The sequence below is a fragment of the Brachypodium distachyon genome, chromosome 2 (assembly GCF_000005505.3).
Source record: "Brachypodium distachyon strain Bd21 chromosome 2, Brachypodium_distachyon_v3.0, whole genome shotgun sequence".
In the NCBI taxonomy this organism is placed as follows: domain Eukaryota; kingdom Viridiplantae; phylum Streptophyta; class Magnoliopsida; order Poales; family Poaceae; genus Brachypodium; species Brachypodium distachyon.
This window is the reverse complement of record NC_016132.3, coordinates 25,638,231-25,655,093: the sequence shown is the minus strand read 5'-3', so window position 1 is coordinate 25,655,093 and position 16,863 is coordinate 25,638,231. Positions and strand designations below refer to the sequence as shown.

The 16,863-nt window shown below is 41.9% G+C and overlaps 2 protein-coding genes across 4 annotated transcripts; both read right to left on the bottom strand.

Annotated features, from left to right (window-relative positions):
* Nucleotides 1–3,484: 3,484 nt before the first annotated feature.
* LOC100840118 (UDP-sulfoquinovose synthase, chloroplastic) lies at nt 3,485–7,294 on the bottom strand. Of its 2 annotated transcripts, none has more exons than XM_003568505.4 (3): nt 7,018–7,294; nt 4,792–5,885; nt 3,485–4,089 (listed from the first exon to the last, which is right to left on the bottom strand). In XM_003568505.4, the coding sequence occupies exons 2-3, from the start codon at nt 5,839–5,841 to the stop codon at nt 3,688–3,690; spliced, it is 1,452 nt and encodes a 483-aa protein (XP_003568553.1). In that variant the 5' UTR covers nt 5,842–5,885; nt 7,018–7,294; the 3' UTR covers nt 3,485–3,687. The 2 variants fall into 2 exon arrangements, with proteins under 2 accessions (XP_003568553.1, XP_010231460.1); XM_010233158.3 differs by having other exon boundaries at nt 4,792–5,876.
* Nucleotides 7,295–11,456: 4,162 nt separating this feature from the next.
* On the bottom strand, nt 11,457–16,118 carry LOC100839509 (UDP-D-xylose:L-fucose alpha-1,3-D-xylosyltransferase MGP4). 2 transcript variants are annotated; one of them, XR_002963886.1, is made up of 5 exons: nt 15,574–16,118; nt 15,326–15,487; nt 15,037–15,252; nt 12,463–12,960; nt 11,457–11,867 (listed from the first exon to the last, which is right to left on the bottom strand). XR_002963886.1 is itself a non-coding variant. In XM_024459998.1 (4 exons), the coding sequence occupies exons 1-4, from the start codon at nt 16,039–16,041 to the stop codon at nt 12,751–12,753; spliced, it is 1,056 nt and encodes a 351-aa protein (XP_024315766.1). In that variant the 5' UTR covers nt 16,042–16,118; the 3' UTR covers nt 12,126–12,750. The 2 variants fall into 2 exon arrangements, 1 of the variants encoding a protein (XP_024315766.1); XM_024459998.1 differs by lacking the exon at nt 11,457–11,867 and having other exon boundaries at nt 12,126–12,960.
* Between the last annotated feature and the right edge of the window lie 745 nt (nt 16,119–16,863).

The following is a 16,863-nucleotide window of genomic DNA, read 5'->3' as shown; positions in this document are numbered from 1 at the left end:
GAAGGTGAATTTTATTTTTGACCCCCCATTGTCAGTTTTTTTTTAATAGTATGGACGTCATTTAGTGATATTTCTGTTTTTTTACCCCATCTAGTAAATTTTTGCACAAATGATCCCATTTAATTTTTTTCGTAAATTGAATTCACCAAAAATGAAAAAAAAAATGGAAATCTCATTTAAGCTTGGAGAGTCAGGACCGCTTAGTGCAACACCTGCATCCTTCAAAGAATCCAAGAATTAATCTTCACGGCCAAAACCAAGAGAAGAAATTAAGAGAGATCTAATCCAAGCCATGAATGGATGGATTGGGAGGCCATGAGACGTCTCAGGACCGAGGCACGTCGGCGATCAGCAGCCGCCTCAGATTAGGTAGCATTGACGACGATGGGGTGGAACTGAATTGCACAATCCACTTGTCAAAACAGAAAGGAATTCAGATTAAAAGTTTAAATGGCGTCATTAGTGACGGAACTTTTGCTAAATGGGGTAAAAAAACAGAAATCTCATTAAATGGGATTAAAGCTGTCAACTGAAACTTGAGAGTGCAAATTGGAATTCACTCTAGATAAACTTCCAAGAACGGTCAAACATCAACTTGTCACTAGATCGGTTCGGAGTCTTCAGACCTCACCTCCAAAGTAGCAGCAAAGATGAATTTCTCTTTTCATGCAACAAGAAACTGCTAGAAGAAATCGAAGATTTGGAAGGGGAAATGCTGCCAAGTAAAAATGCAACTACACTCGAGGAATGACACTGACTTTAACACTTGAACGAACTTGACTATCTTCAAAGTTTTGAGAAAACCTTTGAGTCGGCCGTCTAAAAAGATTAGGAAGTCATGAACGTTGAACGCACTTTGGCTGAGGATAATTCCCTATAAGTATAGGTCCTCGAACCACAAGATCTTCGTCAAAACACTAGAAAAGGACTGAAAACACACACAAAAAAATGTGCCAATAAAACCATCAAGACACGAATCCAAAATTTGCAAGATCGGACAGAGAAACTCTCTACCTTGGCACTGCATGGACAAGGCATCTCCACGGAAAAAAAGAACTAGAAAACCTTTAGTCTCAATGGCATCGCAACCTCTGCCGTAGCGTTGCTGACTAGAATCACATGATTCATATTACTAAAGACTTCTAGATATGTCTAAGAGACCGAAGGTCCCCCCACCGACACAATGTCCAACACCATGCACTGTGAAACATTTATAACCTTAGTGTCCATGACAAAATGACCATGTGTACAATTTAGTGAGAGGATAAAAGGGTAAGAATCTCTAAATCACCAAGGGACACGTCTTACGTTCAGTTTTACATTGCTGAATTTTGCTGCGCTGAACTTACTTTATAATCTGCTGTGGAGAAATATACACAAGAGCAGAGATAAGTTGGTTAGTGAAACACAAAAATATGCAAAACCTGGTTGGAAAAGTTGGATTGTTATAATCCACCTCAATGCTAAACTCACCCTTATTCTTCTACGCTTGAGTGTTGAATTGCTTGACTAGTTTACTTTCTTAGGTTGACCAATCCTTGTCGACATCTTGACCAGATGAAAACTTGTCGTGGACTCGGTCGTTACCATACAGGATTAGAATTAGAGACTGATGAGGACATGGCCACTTCTGATACAGCCACACCTCCTATTGCTTCAACTCCCCTCCAATCTGAATACGAGGATAGACCAGCATTCACAAGTTTTACATAAGAAGAGAACACAATGTGAATGTGGTAAAAATGAAGGTGCAACTAGTGAAAAATCTGCTAGCCACTAGGATTTAATGTCCACTTTTGTTGACTGTCCATATACATAGAACAACCTCCTTTTCAATAGTATTTCTATCTAGTTGCTGCTAGCTGCACTATAGCAGCGTGCACTATAGCAAACCGACCTAGTAGCAGCCATTTAGGCTATAGAAGGAGGGGTTCCATATGTAGGAGTTTGGTTATGTTTAGTTCAGTTTAAAATTCCTAGTGAATCTACTGCTTGTGGTCTGCTCTTGTGTTGGATTAACCATAGCTAGATCTTCTATATGTAACCCCACATATTGGCTTAATAAAAATCTACAACTTTTAGATTGCTTGCACCATTGTTCTTGCTGGATTTTCTTCCATTCTTGCAGGGACGGACCCTAGTGGTCAGGTCAGCTTGGCTTGGGCAAAACTAATAACACCTCGAAGCTGTGGTTCAGCGATCACTTGGTTAGTTGGTCCTAATGGCTGTTATCCTCAATTGTGAGAGTCACATCCCATTGGAAGATTTAGGAACTCACCGAAAGATCAAGAAAAGAAGTCTTCATCAGAGACCCATCCATATAAAGAAATTATTACTATTTTCTAACACCTATAAAGCCACATAATTTTTACCTTTTGCAATTAAAACTGTTGCTCTGATTCTGTGCAATCAAACTACTCCCTCCGACCCATTTTACTTGTCTCAAATTTGTCTAAATATGGATGTATCTATGTTTCAAAAGCGTCTAGATACATGCAATATTTCGACAAGTATTTCCGACCGGAGGGAGTACTACTTTTGCCTTTATAGGTGTTAGAAAAGGTGCATTTCTCGGTTCCTTGTCCTTGTCTTGAGTCTAAGTTTTGGTTTCTCGATGCACCGAGGTCCCTCAATAGTTAAAATCATTGACTCCCTCCGATCCATATTACTTGTATCTAGACATTTTTTAAACATAGATACATACATATTTGGGCAAATTTGAGACAAGTAATATGGATCGGAGGGAGTAGTTTATTTACCTCCAACCAACCGTTGACTTTTTCTTTGAATTTCCCCTGATTATTTCTGTATAAAGCCGTTGACATGTCATGATCAAAACAACTGCAAGCGAGGTGAGAGATCAAATCATTAAGTTGAGTGACCAAACTTACACTCGTCTATTGTTCAGCCACTTTTTTTTTTCTTTTTTCAGAGAACAGCTATCTGAACTTCGATATCAGGGTTATTTGTTTTCTTCACAATTACGATGCCATGGCCGATAAATCATTTTTCTTTTCTTTGGCACCAAACATGGCCGATCATTTATCCAATCATCACTCAATTTATCCTTTTTCTTTTGTATACCTTGCTCGTGGGGTCGTGTCATTTCAGCACCAGGTAGGCTATCCACATACAGACAGGCGTGCGTGGCTAAGCTCAGCCACCAACAAATCCATCGACACAACTGTGCTCCAGCCGCCTCAGCTAAACCGTGGAGAAATACGTGCACACGAAAATGACTAGTTGACTACGCCTACACCTCTCATCGCATTGTCCAGCGTGACGGTTTCTTTCAACAACCTACTGTCAAGTCACCAGAACTGAACCGACACACAGCCCTGTTCACTTCTCCCATGTAACTGGTAGAGAAAAGCAGAAAAATTTACCGTCTAGATTCCATGAAGAGATCCGAATCTCCAAGTGGTTAGAGTAATTTTCCCGGAAGCAGAAACTAAACAGAATGCTCTTTTCCAACACAAAAAAAGAATGAAAAAAGAACAAATGCTCTTGAATTGCAGTTCTCACCCGAGGGGCAAAAATGAAATCTTACATGGTAACAGCAATTCTCACACCTCCACTACGGCGTGCTTTAAACTAACGCACATTATTATTGCTACATTACATATAATGTCAATGTCATAGTTGACACCATACGCTATACAACAGGGAAGCTGCCCACTCTCTAGACTAGACAGAGAGGGTCTTCGGTTTTGCACCCATCTTCTTCCATGACACACTGGGCATGATCTGCGCTGTGTCGACCCTGTCCTTGTACTGGACAGCGAAGTTGAGCAACGAGTCGAGCAGCGAGTCCGACAGCAGGTGGGGCACCAGCCCAAGCTCGGAGAGCCTGGAGTGCTTGGCGTTGTAGTAGTGCTCCTCCGCTTCGACACGCGGGTTGGGAACCGACTTGGTCTGCACCTCCAGCCCGAGCTTTGCTCCAGCGGCTGTAACCAGCTTGGCTAGCTCGTTGACGGAGAACTGCTCTGTGAACTGGTTGAAGACTCTGAACTCACCTGGTTTTGCTGGGTTGGCAATGGCGAGCTCAACGCATTGCACAGTATCTCTGATGTCCAAGTATCCACGGGTCTGGAGAATATGTGGTTCAAGAACTTTGATCAGTACATTGTATGTCAGATGATGATGACATAAAAGATTTGTTTTGAAGTCATAACTAGAAGCACAAGATCAGAGTTAAAATTTGTACCTACTACGTACTTGTTCATTTTGCGCAAAAAAAAACATAGTAGTTCATAATCCATTGAATAGTTCCTTTTGAATGAGGTACTCCAATTACAGTGTGTGCGAGTGAAAGAAGATCTAGCACCTTAATTTTTCAACAGTGTGGTTGACAAAATTAGACTAAGAAAAAACTCCAAAGCTTAGCTGCAGACTAAAAACAGTCTCCAGCCAACACACAAGTTGCAACAATTATGTGTTCACGCAGTTGGGTTATCAGAAAATAAAAATAATGTAGTATATGCACGAGCATGATGCTCACTTTCAGTACTCACAAAGGTTATTTAATTCACTCCCGATTTTTGAGTTCATGAAAGTTATGAGAAAACGGTAATTGGTGGCCATGAGCTGACATGCTGAGGCTCCAAGGCAATAAAAAGGCAAAAGCTACTTTACTAGCATTTTAACTTCCAAAATAAAATTATACATTAGGAACCAAATGCATTAATTCTGAAGGAGAAGTTTTAATACAGAACAGTACATATAGAGCAAGACAAACATCAAGTGTGAAATTACATTCATTGCACTATCGACTAAGACATAATTACATACCTGACCACCTTTTCCGTAAACTGTAAGCGGGTGACCTACAGCAGCCTGAACACAGAACCTATTTAGCGCTGTCCCAAAGATTGCATCATAGTCCAACCTATTGGATAGCTCTTCATGCATAGCAGTTTCATCTGTTCTGACTCCATAGACGACGCCTTGGTTAAGATCTGTGGCCCTTATACCCCAAGCCTTGCAAGTAAATGCAATGTTGTGAGAGTCATGCACTTTACTTAGATGATAGAAGGAGCTGGCTTGCTTTGGGTACGGTAAGGTGTCAGTTCTTCCATTGTGAGTAATAGTGATGAATCCCTCTTCAATGTCAATATTTGGAGTTCCATACTCACCCATAGTTCCTAGTTTGACCAGATGACATTCTTCACTAAACTCCTTCATGGCAAACAAGACGTTAAGTGTTCCAATAACATTGTTGTGCTGCGTGAATACTGCTCGTGAACGATCAATCATAGAATATGGTGCTGATCTTTGTTCACCAAAGTGGACAGCAGAATCAGGCTCAAAAGACTTGAAGGCTTCTGAAAGGAATTCAAAGTCACATATATCACCAATGAAGAGCTGAATTGTCTTGCCAGTAAGAGATTTCCATCTGCGGATGCGATTTTGGATGGAAGCTATGGGAGTAAGTGAATCAAGGCCAAGTTGATGGTCAAAAAGGCGTCGAACAAGATTATCAACAATAGCAACCACGTAACCTTTGTTCGAGAGATGAAGAGCAGTTGCCCAGCCACAGTATCCATCTCCACCAATAACCATAACTTTTTTAGGTTTAGAGGATGAATGTGCAGATGCTTGCTGACTACCAGTAAGAGGTGTTTGTGTTTTATCTGCAGGTGCTTGTACAGAAGCACTAGCATGAGTAACAAATAACTTCTTTGATCTCTTGGAACATGATTTGGAAATCAGACTTGAACTTGAAGATTTTGAATTTTGGAATCGGATGCCATTGTGGCCGTAATTTGGTGATTTGGGGTGTGTCTTAACAGCAGGAGATGGGCTGAAACTACAGTCAGTGACCAAATGTGCCATTCTCATAATCGTTTCTCGTCCACTATAATAATGCAGATACCCTACAAAAGCTAGCATAAATAGTTTAGTGATCAGTAATGGGAAAAAAACAATGTAGTACTCCCTCCGTTCCATATTAAGTGACTCAAAATTGTCCAAATATGCATGTATCTATATCTAAAAAGCGTCTAGATACATGTAATATTTCGGCACTTAATATGGGACGGAGGGAGTATATGATATATAAATTCATCCAAGATGGCAATAACATGAAGAGCACAAAATTACAAAGTAAATAGGGAAAAGGCAACACAGTGAATTAATCAGGTTCCTGAAAGTGCAGTGTAACTATAGACCATATCTAACTGGTGTCTCGTGTTGTATCTTTAACCAGACGAGGTAGTGAGGAGAGGCAAAGAAATTAGTCATATTGTTATCATCTAGATTTTACATTCGATGAAGCCAGCAACTCTGTCCACTTATAGTGACAAGCAAAAAAAAAAATGCAGGATATATATCTATCAGCTACTTGATTTCTCCACAAAAGTAGGTATAATGTCCAGCATTGCTCAGAACTCGGTCAATATTTTCCACGAATATACTCCCTGGATTTTTGTGTGCAGTTCCGCTCCACATAACAACCAGCGAGAATAATCAGAAGCCGGACAAAGATTTCTAAGTAAGGCAAGTGGATACTTATTTTGAAGATACAGACAGATTTAAGAAAGACATTGACAAACAATCATAATTCGACCATTTCTTATATGGCTACCATGCAAACTTGATTGACCTTCATTCTGAATACACGCAGCATAGTAAAATGATGGATCTTCATTCTAAGGTTTCATGCCATGTAGTTGATTTCACCTAATTGAATTTTTTTTCCTACGAATTTGGTATAAGTAAAACAAAACTAAGACTGTAAGAGCAACTTCAACAGCCTCCTTATTTTTCACCCCTCAAAAGTCAAAACCTCATACGAGGGATCTCCCTAAATTAGAGAACCTCCCATGTCTCATACCTGTCCAACAAACCCTCAAATCCCAGTATCCCACCCCCTATAATCTACTTTTCTCGGAGTTGCTCTAAGACATCCATTTTTCTCCCCTTCGTACATAGCCATCAACTGCGAGCTTCCTGAGCTCTTGACTCAAACAAGAACGTATGAAGGAGAGGAAGACCGGGAAGGGATAGAGTTCTCACCTAAATTGCTCGAGGAATCGCCCGCCGCCGCCTTGTTCGGTCCTGCTCGGCACAGCCGCCGCCCTCTGCTCCTGCTCGCAACGCCTATACCAGCGAGCGAACAGCCGCGTTCAACCGTGCAACGCTGCTAGAGAAGAGGGCGAGCGGCAGACCCAGCCGTGGTCCGTGGAGGAGGAGAGGGAGGCAAAGAAAACAAAGAGTGGCACTGGGAGAGGGGGAGGGATTGGATAGCAATAGCAGCGGGAGGGTAGTGTGCTGTGTGCCGTGTGCGTGGAAGCGGGGGATATTCGGGCGGAGGGATTCGGATCAGCTGCGGCGAGCGCGCTAAAGAAAAATTTCGCTGGATTCACCCTCACCATTTTATTCATGCCCGTTGGGCATTTGGGCAATCAACGATTCAGAACAGGTTCAGGTTGAGGCGAGGAGAAGCTGACGGCCAGCACTGCCCTTCTCCGATCCAGACCGAAGGCACAAGTTATAAATTTATAAATTTCTTTAAGTGATTATAGGTTTCACTTTGCATCTAAACCATATATTTAAGATCTAATGACTGGCATTGGAAGTTTTTCTGTTTGCACTAAATAGATGTTTTCACCTCATACGTCGTCATAGTTCTATACCGGGTAACTTACATATTTTAATGACGTGGCAAGCATGTGTTCCTTTTTTCACGCATACAACCAGACTCAGTACTTGCCTTTTTTCAAATAACCCCTCCAATCATTTACCCTCACATTCCTCTAATCAGGTTATAACCAAATTTTTGCACCAAAAAATATATCAGGATTCAAAGGAAAACAGAAATGCTTTGTCTCTGCAGACTACAAGAACAGAAACATAAAATTATTCTACAATAACAATATGGCTTCTTTCAGTGGTTTTGTTGCACTTCTTCTGATAGCACCCGTGATAGTTTCTGCAACATATACATAAACATTTAATACCAAAATGTTACTATGAGTAAAATACACCACTAGTCCATGAACTCGACAAAAATGAACACTTTAGTCCACGAACTCGAAAAACGCGCACTTAAACCCCTAACCTGGGACTACTGTGTCATTTAGTTCAAAAACGGTTCGTCGAGGCTTAAATACACCACGTGGCCGCCACGTCAGCTTCGGCCAGGACCGCGCACTGCTACTCAAATTTCTCAGGATTTTGTTTTTGCAAAATCACCATGCGAGTCACTCGCGAGGGGCAAGGCGGCCGCGCCCAGACGGGGATCCCGGGGCCCTGAGAACCACACTGTTGCCGCCGCCTCGCCTAAGGTTGCTATCAAGCCCACAATGCTCAATTTTCACGAGAGGACGCCGGTGAAGGGGTCGCTGAAGCCGACGTGGCAGCCATGTGGTGTGATTAAGCCTCGCCGAATCGTTTTTGGACTAAAGTGTCACAGTAGTCCCAGTTTAGAGGTTTAAGTGTGCGTTTTTCGAATTCGTGGACTAAAATGTTAATTTTTGCCGAGTTCATGGACTAGTGGTGTATTTTACTCTGTTGCCAAGAAGGACAAATGCTTGCCGCCATTTGTTCCCCTGTGCAACTCTTGGTGGCAGAATCGCCGAGCAGAGGGTTCCGCAAGAATAAAGGAGGAAACTGCTATTGCCATTTGTAAATGCCATGGTGAATCTTGATTATGTTTGTCAAACAAGATGTCCAGCACCGCGTTCCGAGTGCAAGCTCTGGTCATGCGGTCTGGGCGTGAGAGAGTGGTCAGTGGTGGCTAAGGTTTCTCTAAACCAAAAACTTCTCTAAGACTCAACTCTTATCAACGTGAAGTAAGGCCTGAAAGCGCCGACTTAAACACGGCATCTCCAACCTTGCTACCTTGAAGCATAGAAGAGATTTCAAGGAAATTCCTAGTTGAGCCTCAAGCAAGTTCTCTCTGCCAGCAACACCCTCTCAACCCTATTTTATAGTTTGGTTTGTCCTGTGCTCAATGTAAATCTTTGATCCACCAAAATTCTTGTACATTGTTTCTATACCTGCGCGCTAATACATGAACACCAGAATTTGCTGGATCTTTCAGAAAATATATTTGTATACTTCGAGAAAAATACTTGTACATTGTTTCTATACTTGCTATTACATTTTTTGTGACATGACAAAGTATCTTCTTTTGACCAATAACATTTCAGTGACACATATTCACATGATTTGTTTCAAGGAAATTGCTCTTAAGTTCAACAGACTTTATAGCGTGACACATATTTCTCCTGCATAGTAGGCGCACGCACATACACACATATAAGAACATAGGGAACTCACACCAAGTTTCGTTACCGTACGTCTTTACAATCTGCCGGATCGATGCAATAGAGCCACGACACAACGACATTCTTACGATTCAGACTCCTTATTTCTTCCTGTGGTAAGTTAATTAGCAGCAACACTACTTGCGCCCAATTCAGAGCTTGTTCGTCTTGGCAAGGTACACAACGGCGCCGGACGTGGCGACTGGGATGACGACGTCGTCCGAGAAGGATTTGAGGCCAGGGATGACCCTCTTGATGAAGAGCGCGCATACGGGGGCGCCGAAGAGGACCATGAGCACGTCGATGGCGGCCTTGCCGAATGTGAAGCTGTCCACCTTGATGATGTTCTCGGTGATCTTCATGAACTCCTCCCTTGTCAGGTTCTTTCCATCCTTTCGGTGAACGTTCTGCAACGGAGGGAAACTGAATCAGCTTATTCTACCGGTTTTGCTATTTCTCGATCGTCTGATATTGTTGTAAATCTTAACCCTCAAATTGAATGTCTATTTAAATTTTGCAGCATTGAGAATGTACAATAGCAAAACCAAGTGCAATTAGATCTATATGTTCTATGTGAAATGAAGTCGAGATGAAGATAGACAGAAATACTAATGCAAACACGGCCATGAGAGAGGAGTTTCAGTTCAGTGCCTCCGCCAATACCGTTAGATGCAAATACTCCACGCCATTTTGCTATTATACAAGTAGTACTCACTTTCCAAATATACAAGATCAAGACAGGATTATTTTTGTCAAACTTCGACTGACAAAATTAGAATAGTAGTATGAGGTTATTGTGACAAAAAAAACAATACCATTGAATTTGTGTTATAAAAAATGATATAGGAGTAACTTTTATATGCACATAATAATCAGTCAAAGTTTGACATAGAGTTATGTTAATCTTGTCTATATTTGGAAGGCAGGAGCATGCTTTTAGTTGTAAAATCGGCATCTCGATTAGTAGTTTGTTTTACCTAGGTTCTTGTGCACATAAGTAATTATACTATTTTCGATAATTTCTTAGTGCGTACATTGCTATTTTTTAATGTGCAGTGGCACAAATCTTTGATGAACCACAGCCTTAATAATCACGGTGAGTAGGTGTGAACTTCTGGTTCTGGTGCATTTCATGTCGGATCGACAGATTTGTCAGGGCATCTAATGGGGAGTACGATTTTGTAGCTATCTCGGAAGATTTGAAACGAAAGAAAGATTCCAAACTCTGTTTAAGGAGCTATGCTACAGAAAGCAGAGGAACTTCCTTTATTCTGAAAGGGCATGTCTAACCTTGTACGCACGCTCAAGTTCCTCTCTTGGTGGTATCTTGTACTGCAACTGCCCACGTTCCTCGCAGAACTTCCTGAAGAAGAATGCAATAACAGATAGAGACAATTATGTAAAATGGCCGAATAAATTGGAACTGTAGGCCGTAGAGTATAGAAACCATATGGAATGATACTAGCTAGCTGTGGTGAGAATAGATCAAGGCTTACTCAACCATATCGTGAATTGCGTGGTAGAAATCGTCGAACTCTATGCCAGGCTTGATTTTACGGTCGTAGATCTGTTCCATGAAATTGATAAGCTCTTTTGCATCGTTAGTTTTGCCGGCAGCCTTCCCGTCCTTCTCATCAGTCTTCTGCGTCGCCTGCTCTGCTGCCCCTGCGATGATAATCAAACTAGCAACAATTAACAGAAGCCAAGCTAGCAAGCCAAGGATGAGTTTTGCCCAGCTCCGTGCAGGAACAAGAAGGCGATAAGAGATGGAGGTGTTGGTCATACCTTGCTTCGGTTTGGCGACGGCCTGGCCCATTGATCCTTTTTCGACGAGGGTGGCTGGGTTTCTTCTTGTGGTGATCAGGTGATGTGAAGAGATGCAAGCACGGGGGGCAGGGGGCATATATGTGTGGGACGTGCCTCCGGCTCTGGTGTTCTTTGTGTGGGGCGAAGGCAATGGCGTTGCTCCCAGGGAAAGCAAAGCTGAGGGGCATCAAGTAAAGGCTCCGAGAACAGTAGCCACTCCGGCCCCCGGCGACGCTAGCTTGGGATTCCGTTCTTCTAATTGCAGGCGTTTTTTTATGAGATGATTAGTATGAAAAGCGCACTTATTTGATGATGGAAGTTACTTCCACAGTTCCAACCCCCACCCCCTTTTCTTTCATTAATGAAACCACACAAGCAGGCACATAAGTTTTTTTTTCCGAAAAGAAGAAAAAACACGGCCTCTACTGTTACATAAGTAAGTTCCTGACATAACACACACACTCTGATCCACACAAACACAAAATGAACAACGCCACGCCAGCAAAACAAGTCCAGCACAACGAAAACTGGCCTTCATGCGAGACAACATGCAAAACACTGTTACCACAAGCAAGATCAAAAGATAGACTGCTGAAGCAAAAAAAAATAGCAGAAACAATCCAGCTAGCTGAAGTGCTGAACTCGAAAACCATAGCACCATCCATTCTTCAGTCTGCAGCTTCCAGTCGGATGGCACACCATTATAGATTTCAGTCGTTACTCGCCACAGCCGTCCTGTACCTCAGATCCTCTGGCAGAGATTGTTTCCACCTGCGTTTGTCTGAAGACCTGGCCAGAAGTCAATGATTGAGCAAATAGCGTACATCACTGCAGTAGGATCACTGGAAAAATGTCTAAGCACGCTTTGATTCTTATTTCCAGAGTCCACTGAACATCCGCAATACCAGCGATTGAACATGGTCTCTCATTCCTAGAAAATTTGGACAGCCAGCTATCCGACAACTCCTGAATAAACATATCTATGATAAAAGTTGTGACCACGATGAATTACATTGTCTGCTACATGCAACATTACAATTTCCAGACTTAGCAAGAATTTTTGAACTAACATTCATAAGAGTTCCTTCCACATGTAGTGGAAGTGAGTGTCATCATCAAATTGCAAAGGCAAAGGCAAAATAAAAGGAAAAGAAACAAAGATCGAACATAAATGTAGCAACTGTAAATATTAGCTACTGCAGGTCAACGCAATTAGTAATAATTTTGTTAGCATCCATAATACAGATGACAAATCAATAATACAAAAAACTGTCAAAAAATGCTTTGCAATGATCCAGGTTAACAAAACTTCTAATCTACACAATGGACAAATCAATGGACTGGCAGTGTTTGCAGCCATTAATTCATGCCTTTAAGATCTTACCTGGCTTCTCAAACCAATCAGTTTTGTTAAAATGAATTGCAATTTGGAAGATAACCTTCATGAGAAAGGTAATTCTCCAGGGTTTTGATGTACAAACAGGATCTTCGGCACACGGATATGGTATTCAACTGTACATCAAGCCCCTGAAGTACACTTTCAACCTGTTGAATTCCATGTGGTGGATGGAAAATCATCCAACAGCTGATTCTGTAGTCCTTGCCAGTCAAATACGAGCTAAAAAATTGTGATGCTCTAGCAAGAAGATGTACTTTAGCCTTTACAGCTTGCTCATAATTTACCAAGTGGTGACTCATCACTGTGTTCATCCACCAGCCAGAGTTTATGATCACGAAAGCGTTTTATCTTCTTCTCAAACCCTGTTATGTAGTTGTTATGTATAATGACATGCTTGCCCTTCGTCTCCTTGACCCATGTTTTATTCTTGAAATAGAGACCACCAGTTGGAAATGCAGATTGCGGTAGTAGATACACATCCACCTGCAATATCTTACTTTATTAGTTTTACAAAGGATGAAACGACATTATCTGTTTGAAGGCAACAATCCAGGAAAATATATTCCAACGAATCAGAATGAAAGCCTTTGTTTCCATCTAACCTCCATAAGATACTAGCAGAATGTAAACTAAAAACTAAAATGCAACATGGATATACAAGAACGGTAAATATGATACTTCATAGTATTTCATATTAGTATAAAGTACAGAAACATATAGGAGGCAACAGTTATGGATTTCCTTGGAAAGGTTACTACTAAATACTCCCTCCGTCCCATATTTCTTGTCTAAAATTTGCCCAAAAAATGGATGTATCTATTCCTAAAAAGCGTCTAGATACATGTAATATTTCGACACGAATTATGGGACGGAGGGAGTAATATACATTATACACTTTACAGCTTACAACAAATGCACATCTATTGAAGTCCATACTAAAGGCAAAAGCTTCAAAACTACAAGTCAAAAACCAATACGATTTTGGTACAGTTAATCCTATAAAACATGATCTTGAGAGACTCACACAGGGATGTGGTAGGCCTCATCCAAAATAGGCCATGATTGTTAAGAGAAAATATTACCACCTTTAGAAAATAAGTACTAGATTTGACATCAAGGTATTAATAAAATAGACTTCATACAACACAATAGCAGTACAGGGCATAAACACTACTGGCTCTAAGTATAAGTAGCATACGAGAAAAGCATATCAGACCAACATAAGATCCTGCTAAGTTTTTTTTTTCAATCCTGCTACTGTGGACCGCTACAGCCCCTTTGTTCCGGTGCTACCAAAATCTGGAATATATATACCACAGAATAAATCAATGTATTTCACACAATGTACCAGAGAGATCAAGCTGAAAGTGTCAACAATTTAAATAGGAAACAAAATCTAAAGCCTCATCAGGTAAGTTCAAGGTCTCGTTTGAACTACTTTATCATGCATGCAATGAAGTAGTAATGCAGACTACTGTTACATGACTATCGCTGCTTCCACGTTAAAAGTTCAATGTATTTGGATTAGGTGCCTTTCATGCTATAGATATCATTTTGTTGTACCATGGTATAGGATATATAAATGATTAACTCAAAATGGTGAATGTTTCCTAAATTCACATAACTTAGAATACTGTTTCCGATGTATTGTCCCATATCCACCGTACCAGGTCCAATCTACAATGACCCCACTATCCACTACCTAATAACTTGCTTCACGTACATAGATAAGCGGTTGATATTTATAAAGAGAACTCTTATTATCATAACCTTGCACAATACAAACTTTAACCCATCATGAATGGCCTAGAGAATTCATAGGATAGGGATTGAGCCCTTCTTGACAAGCCTAATCCAAAAGGACTTCAGCCCAAGTCGAACACGACTCCGCTCCTCTATATGTCCAGCATGCTACTGCTAAACCATGTCTCTCCTAGACATGGCCTCCACAGCATCGGTACAGGATCCCCCAAATGATCGTATTCATATTCACATGATAACAAACAATCTGAACAAAATAAAAACATACACAAGCAACAACCCACAACAATACAAGTACACAGATGACAGAACACAAAGAATGCACATGTAGAGGCAAATCCAGTTTTTGACAAATAGTATAGCGATACTGTGATAAAACGAAGTAACAAAGCATCATATAATATTTCACAAAAAAATCACATGACAAAATTTGAAGTGTCAGTGCTGTTCCTTAGAATGTTCAGGGAAGATATTGGCAAAGAACTTGAACAAACTAGTGTTATTCTTATCTGATTGAACAAAGTGGCATGGGGTTAACTGGTCAATATTTATATCAAAGTTGAGTTTCCTTGGTTCTAACCGACCTGAACCATACATGCAAACATAGAAATAAGCCGTTCTGACCCAATTGACCAGTTAACCCCATGACCCAATTGACCAGAAACAACGCCTATTACAGTACCAAATACCGCAAAACATAAGTTGAAATTCAATCTTTGCATGCCCAAAGAAATCTTAAGTGTCCTTTCACTGACTAGTTTTGGTTACATATGGACAAGGAAATCTAGCAGCCCATACCTGCCCGACAGTCTTTAGCAAAGCCCAATTGAATGCTGGCTGATCATTTGATTTCACTTTCTTCGACCAGGGCTGCTCCTTTAGCTCCTCGATCCACTTCCTCATCAGCAGTTTAGCCCCTTCTGTTGGCTGCAGGAAGATCATACAGCTGCAAATGTATGGCCGCCCTTTCTTACCTGGCGGTGGAAGCTCATGCGAATGATTTAGTGCCTTCACCTGCACCAACAATCCCCACCTCATCAAGCTCTCTTCTAACAATCCCAATGACAAACACAAAAATTATACATACATCAGTCATATCGTCCATAAAGTACACGTCATGATTGCCGACAAGATATGGAAACGGGTCGGCAAGCCACACCATGTCAACATCATTGTACATGACGCTGTAACCCAGCTCAAGAATCTGCAGCAGGTGCCGTGGACGCCGTGAGGTGAAGTTAAAGAATCCCTGCACACAATGACACATAGGCAGGCCCAATCATGCACATGGAGATTTCATCGAACAGCTCGGGGGTAAACCGGAATTTCTCCCACCTGGGATCCAAACTTGTGCGCGGCCTGGGCGTCGGGGGCGGGGGGGATGAGAACGGCGTGTCCCGGCCATGCAGCATTGATGCGCTCGAGGGTCTCATAGTCCTCGGCGATGACAAGCACCTGGTCAGCGCGGCCAGCGCGGCGTACGCTGATGAGCCAGTTGGAGAGGAAGGGGAGGTAGGGCCCGGAGACGGCAGCGAGGACGATAGTGCCGTTCCCGGCCGCTGCGGCGAAGGCTGCAGCGTCTTGGAGCGTGTATGCTCGCCACGGGGAGGCCGGAGAAGAGTGGCGGGGCGGCCCCCAGGGGAAGAGGAGGGCGAGGAGGAGGAGGAGCGCGAGGAGGGAGAAGAGGTAGGGTAGCGTGAGGAGGGGAAGGGGCCGTGAAGGGGCGGAGCTGGCAGGGCCGGTGGATACGTGGAGAGAATCGGCGGCCAGCGGCTTCTGGTGCGGGCGCTGGTGGAGAGACATCGCCGGAGATCAGGGTTTCAGGGAAGGTGGGACACTGGGAGCCTGGGAGGAGAGTGTGAAGTATCTGGACTAGGAGAAATATCCGATGAAAACTAAGCGTGTGCAAAGTTTTCCCTTTTCGAAGCGTAACAATTCAAATTGATATGAACTACACTTTCCTAATCAGGTTGTAACTACACTTTGGTCTTCACTAAATTGTGGGTGATTGCTGATCATGTCCATTTGCTAAAATCATGCTTCGACCGAACTATTTTTATGTTTACAGTCTCGTTCAATTGTTCTTTCTGTCTTGGCGATGCATATTTCTTGGAACCCACTATTTTTGAGCAAATATCATGTGACAACACATAGTGCATGTCATTTGTCTCGGACTCAGTTGACTCGACTGAGGTTTAAGAAAATACCCTTAAATCCCAGTCATCGAACGATAGCCGAACAATCTCACCATTTTTCTATGTCCCATGTGATCCATGTTGACCGGTTCTCTCTTTTATTCGCCCATGTGCATGTTCCTCTAAGATTTGGATTTTGTTTATAAACTTGTGTTGGACAAAATTCTTATAGAAAGGAAAAACGCCGACCGTGCACATGAAGAAAGCAATGGTTGTTCTCCTCTTTTTCCTTCCTTTCTACCGAAAAAATTTGAACAAAAAAGGACACTACAGGAGAAATCAAAGCCATGACAAGATGGAAAGAGATTTGAGTACATGTCCGAATACAGTACACCTTAAAAGAGATGTACAGGGATAAGTTGTATGTGAAATCTTAAATCACATGCATGTGTAATTCAATAAAAAGAACTCAATTCGACATCAACAATCT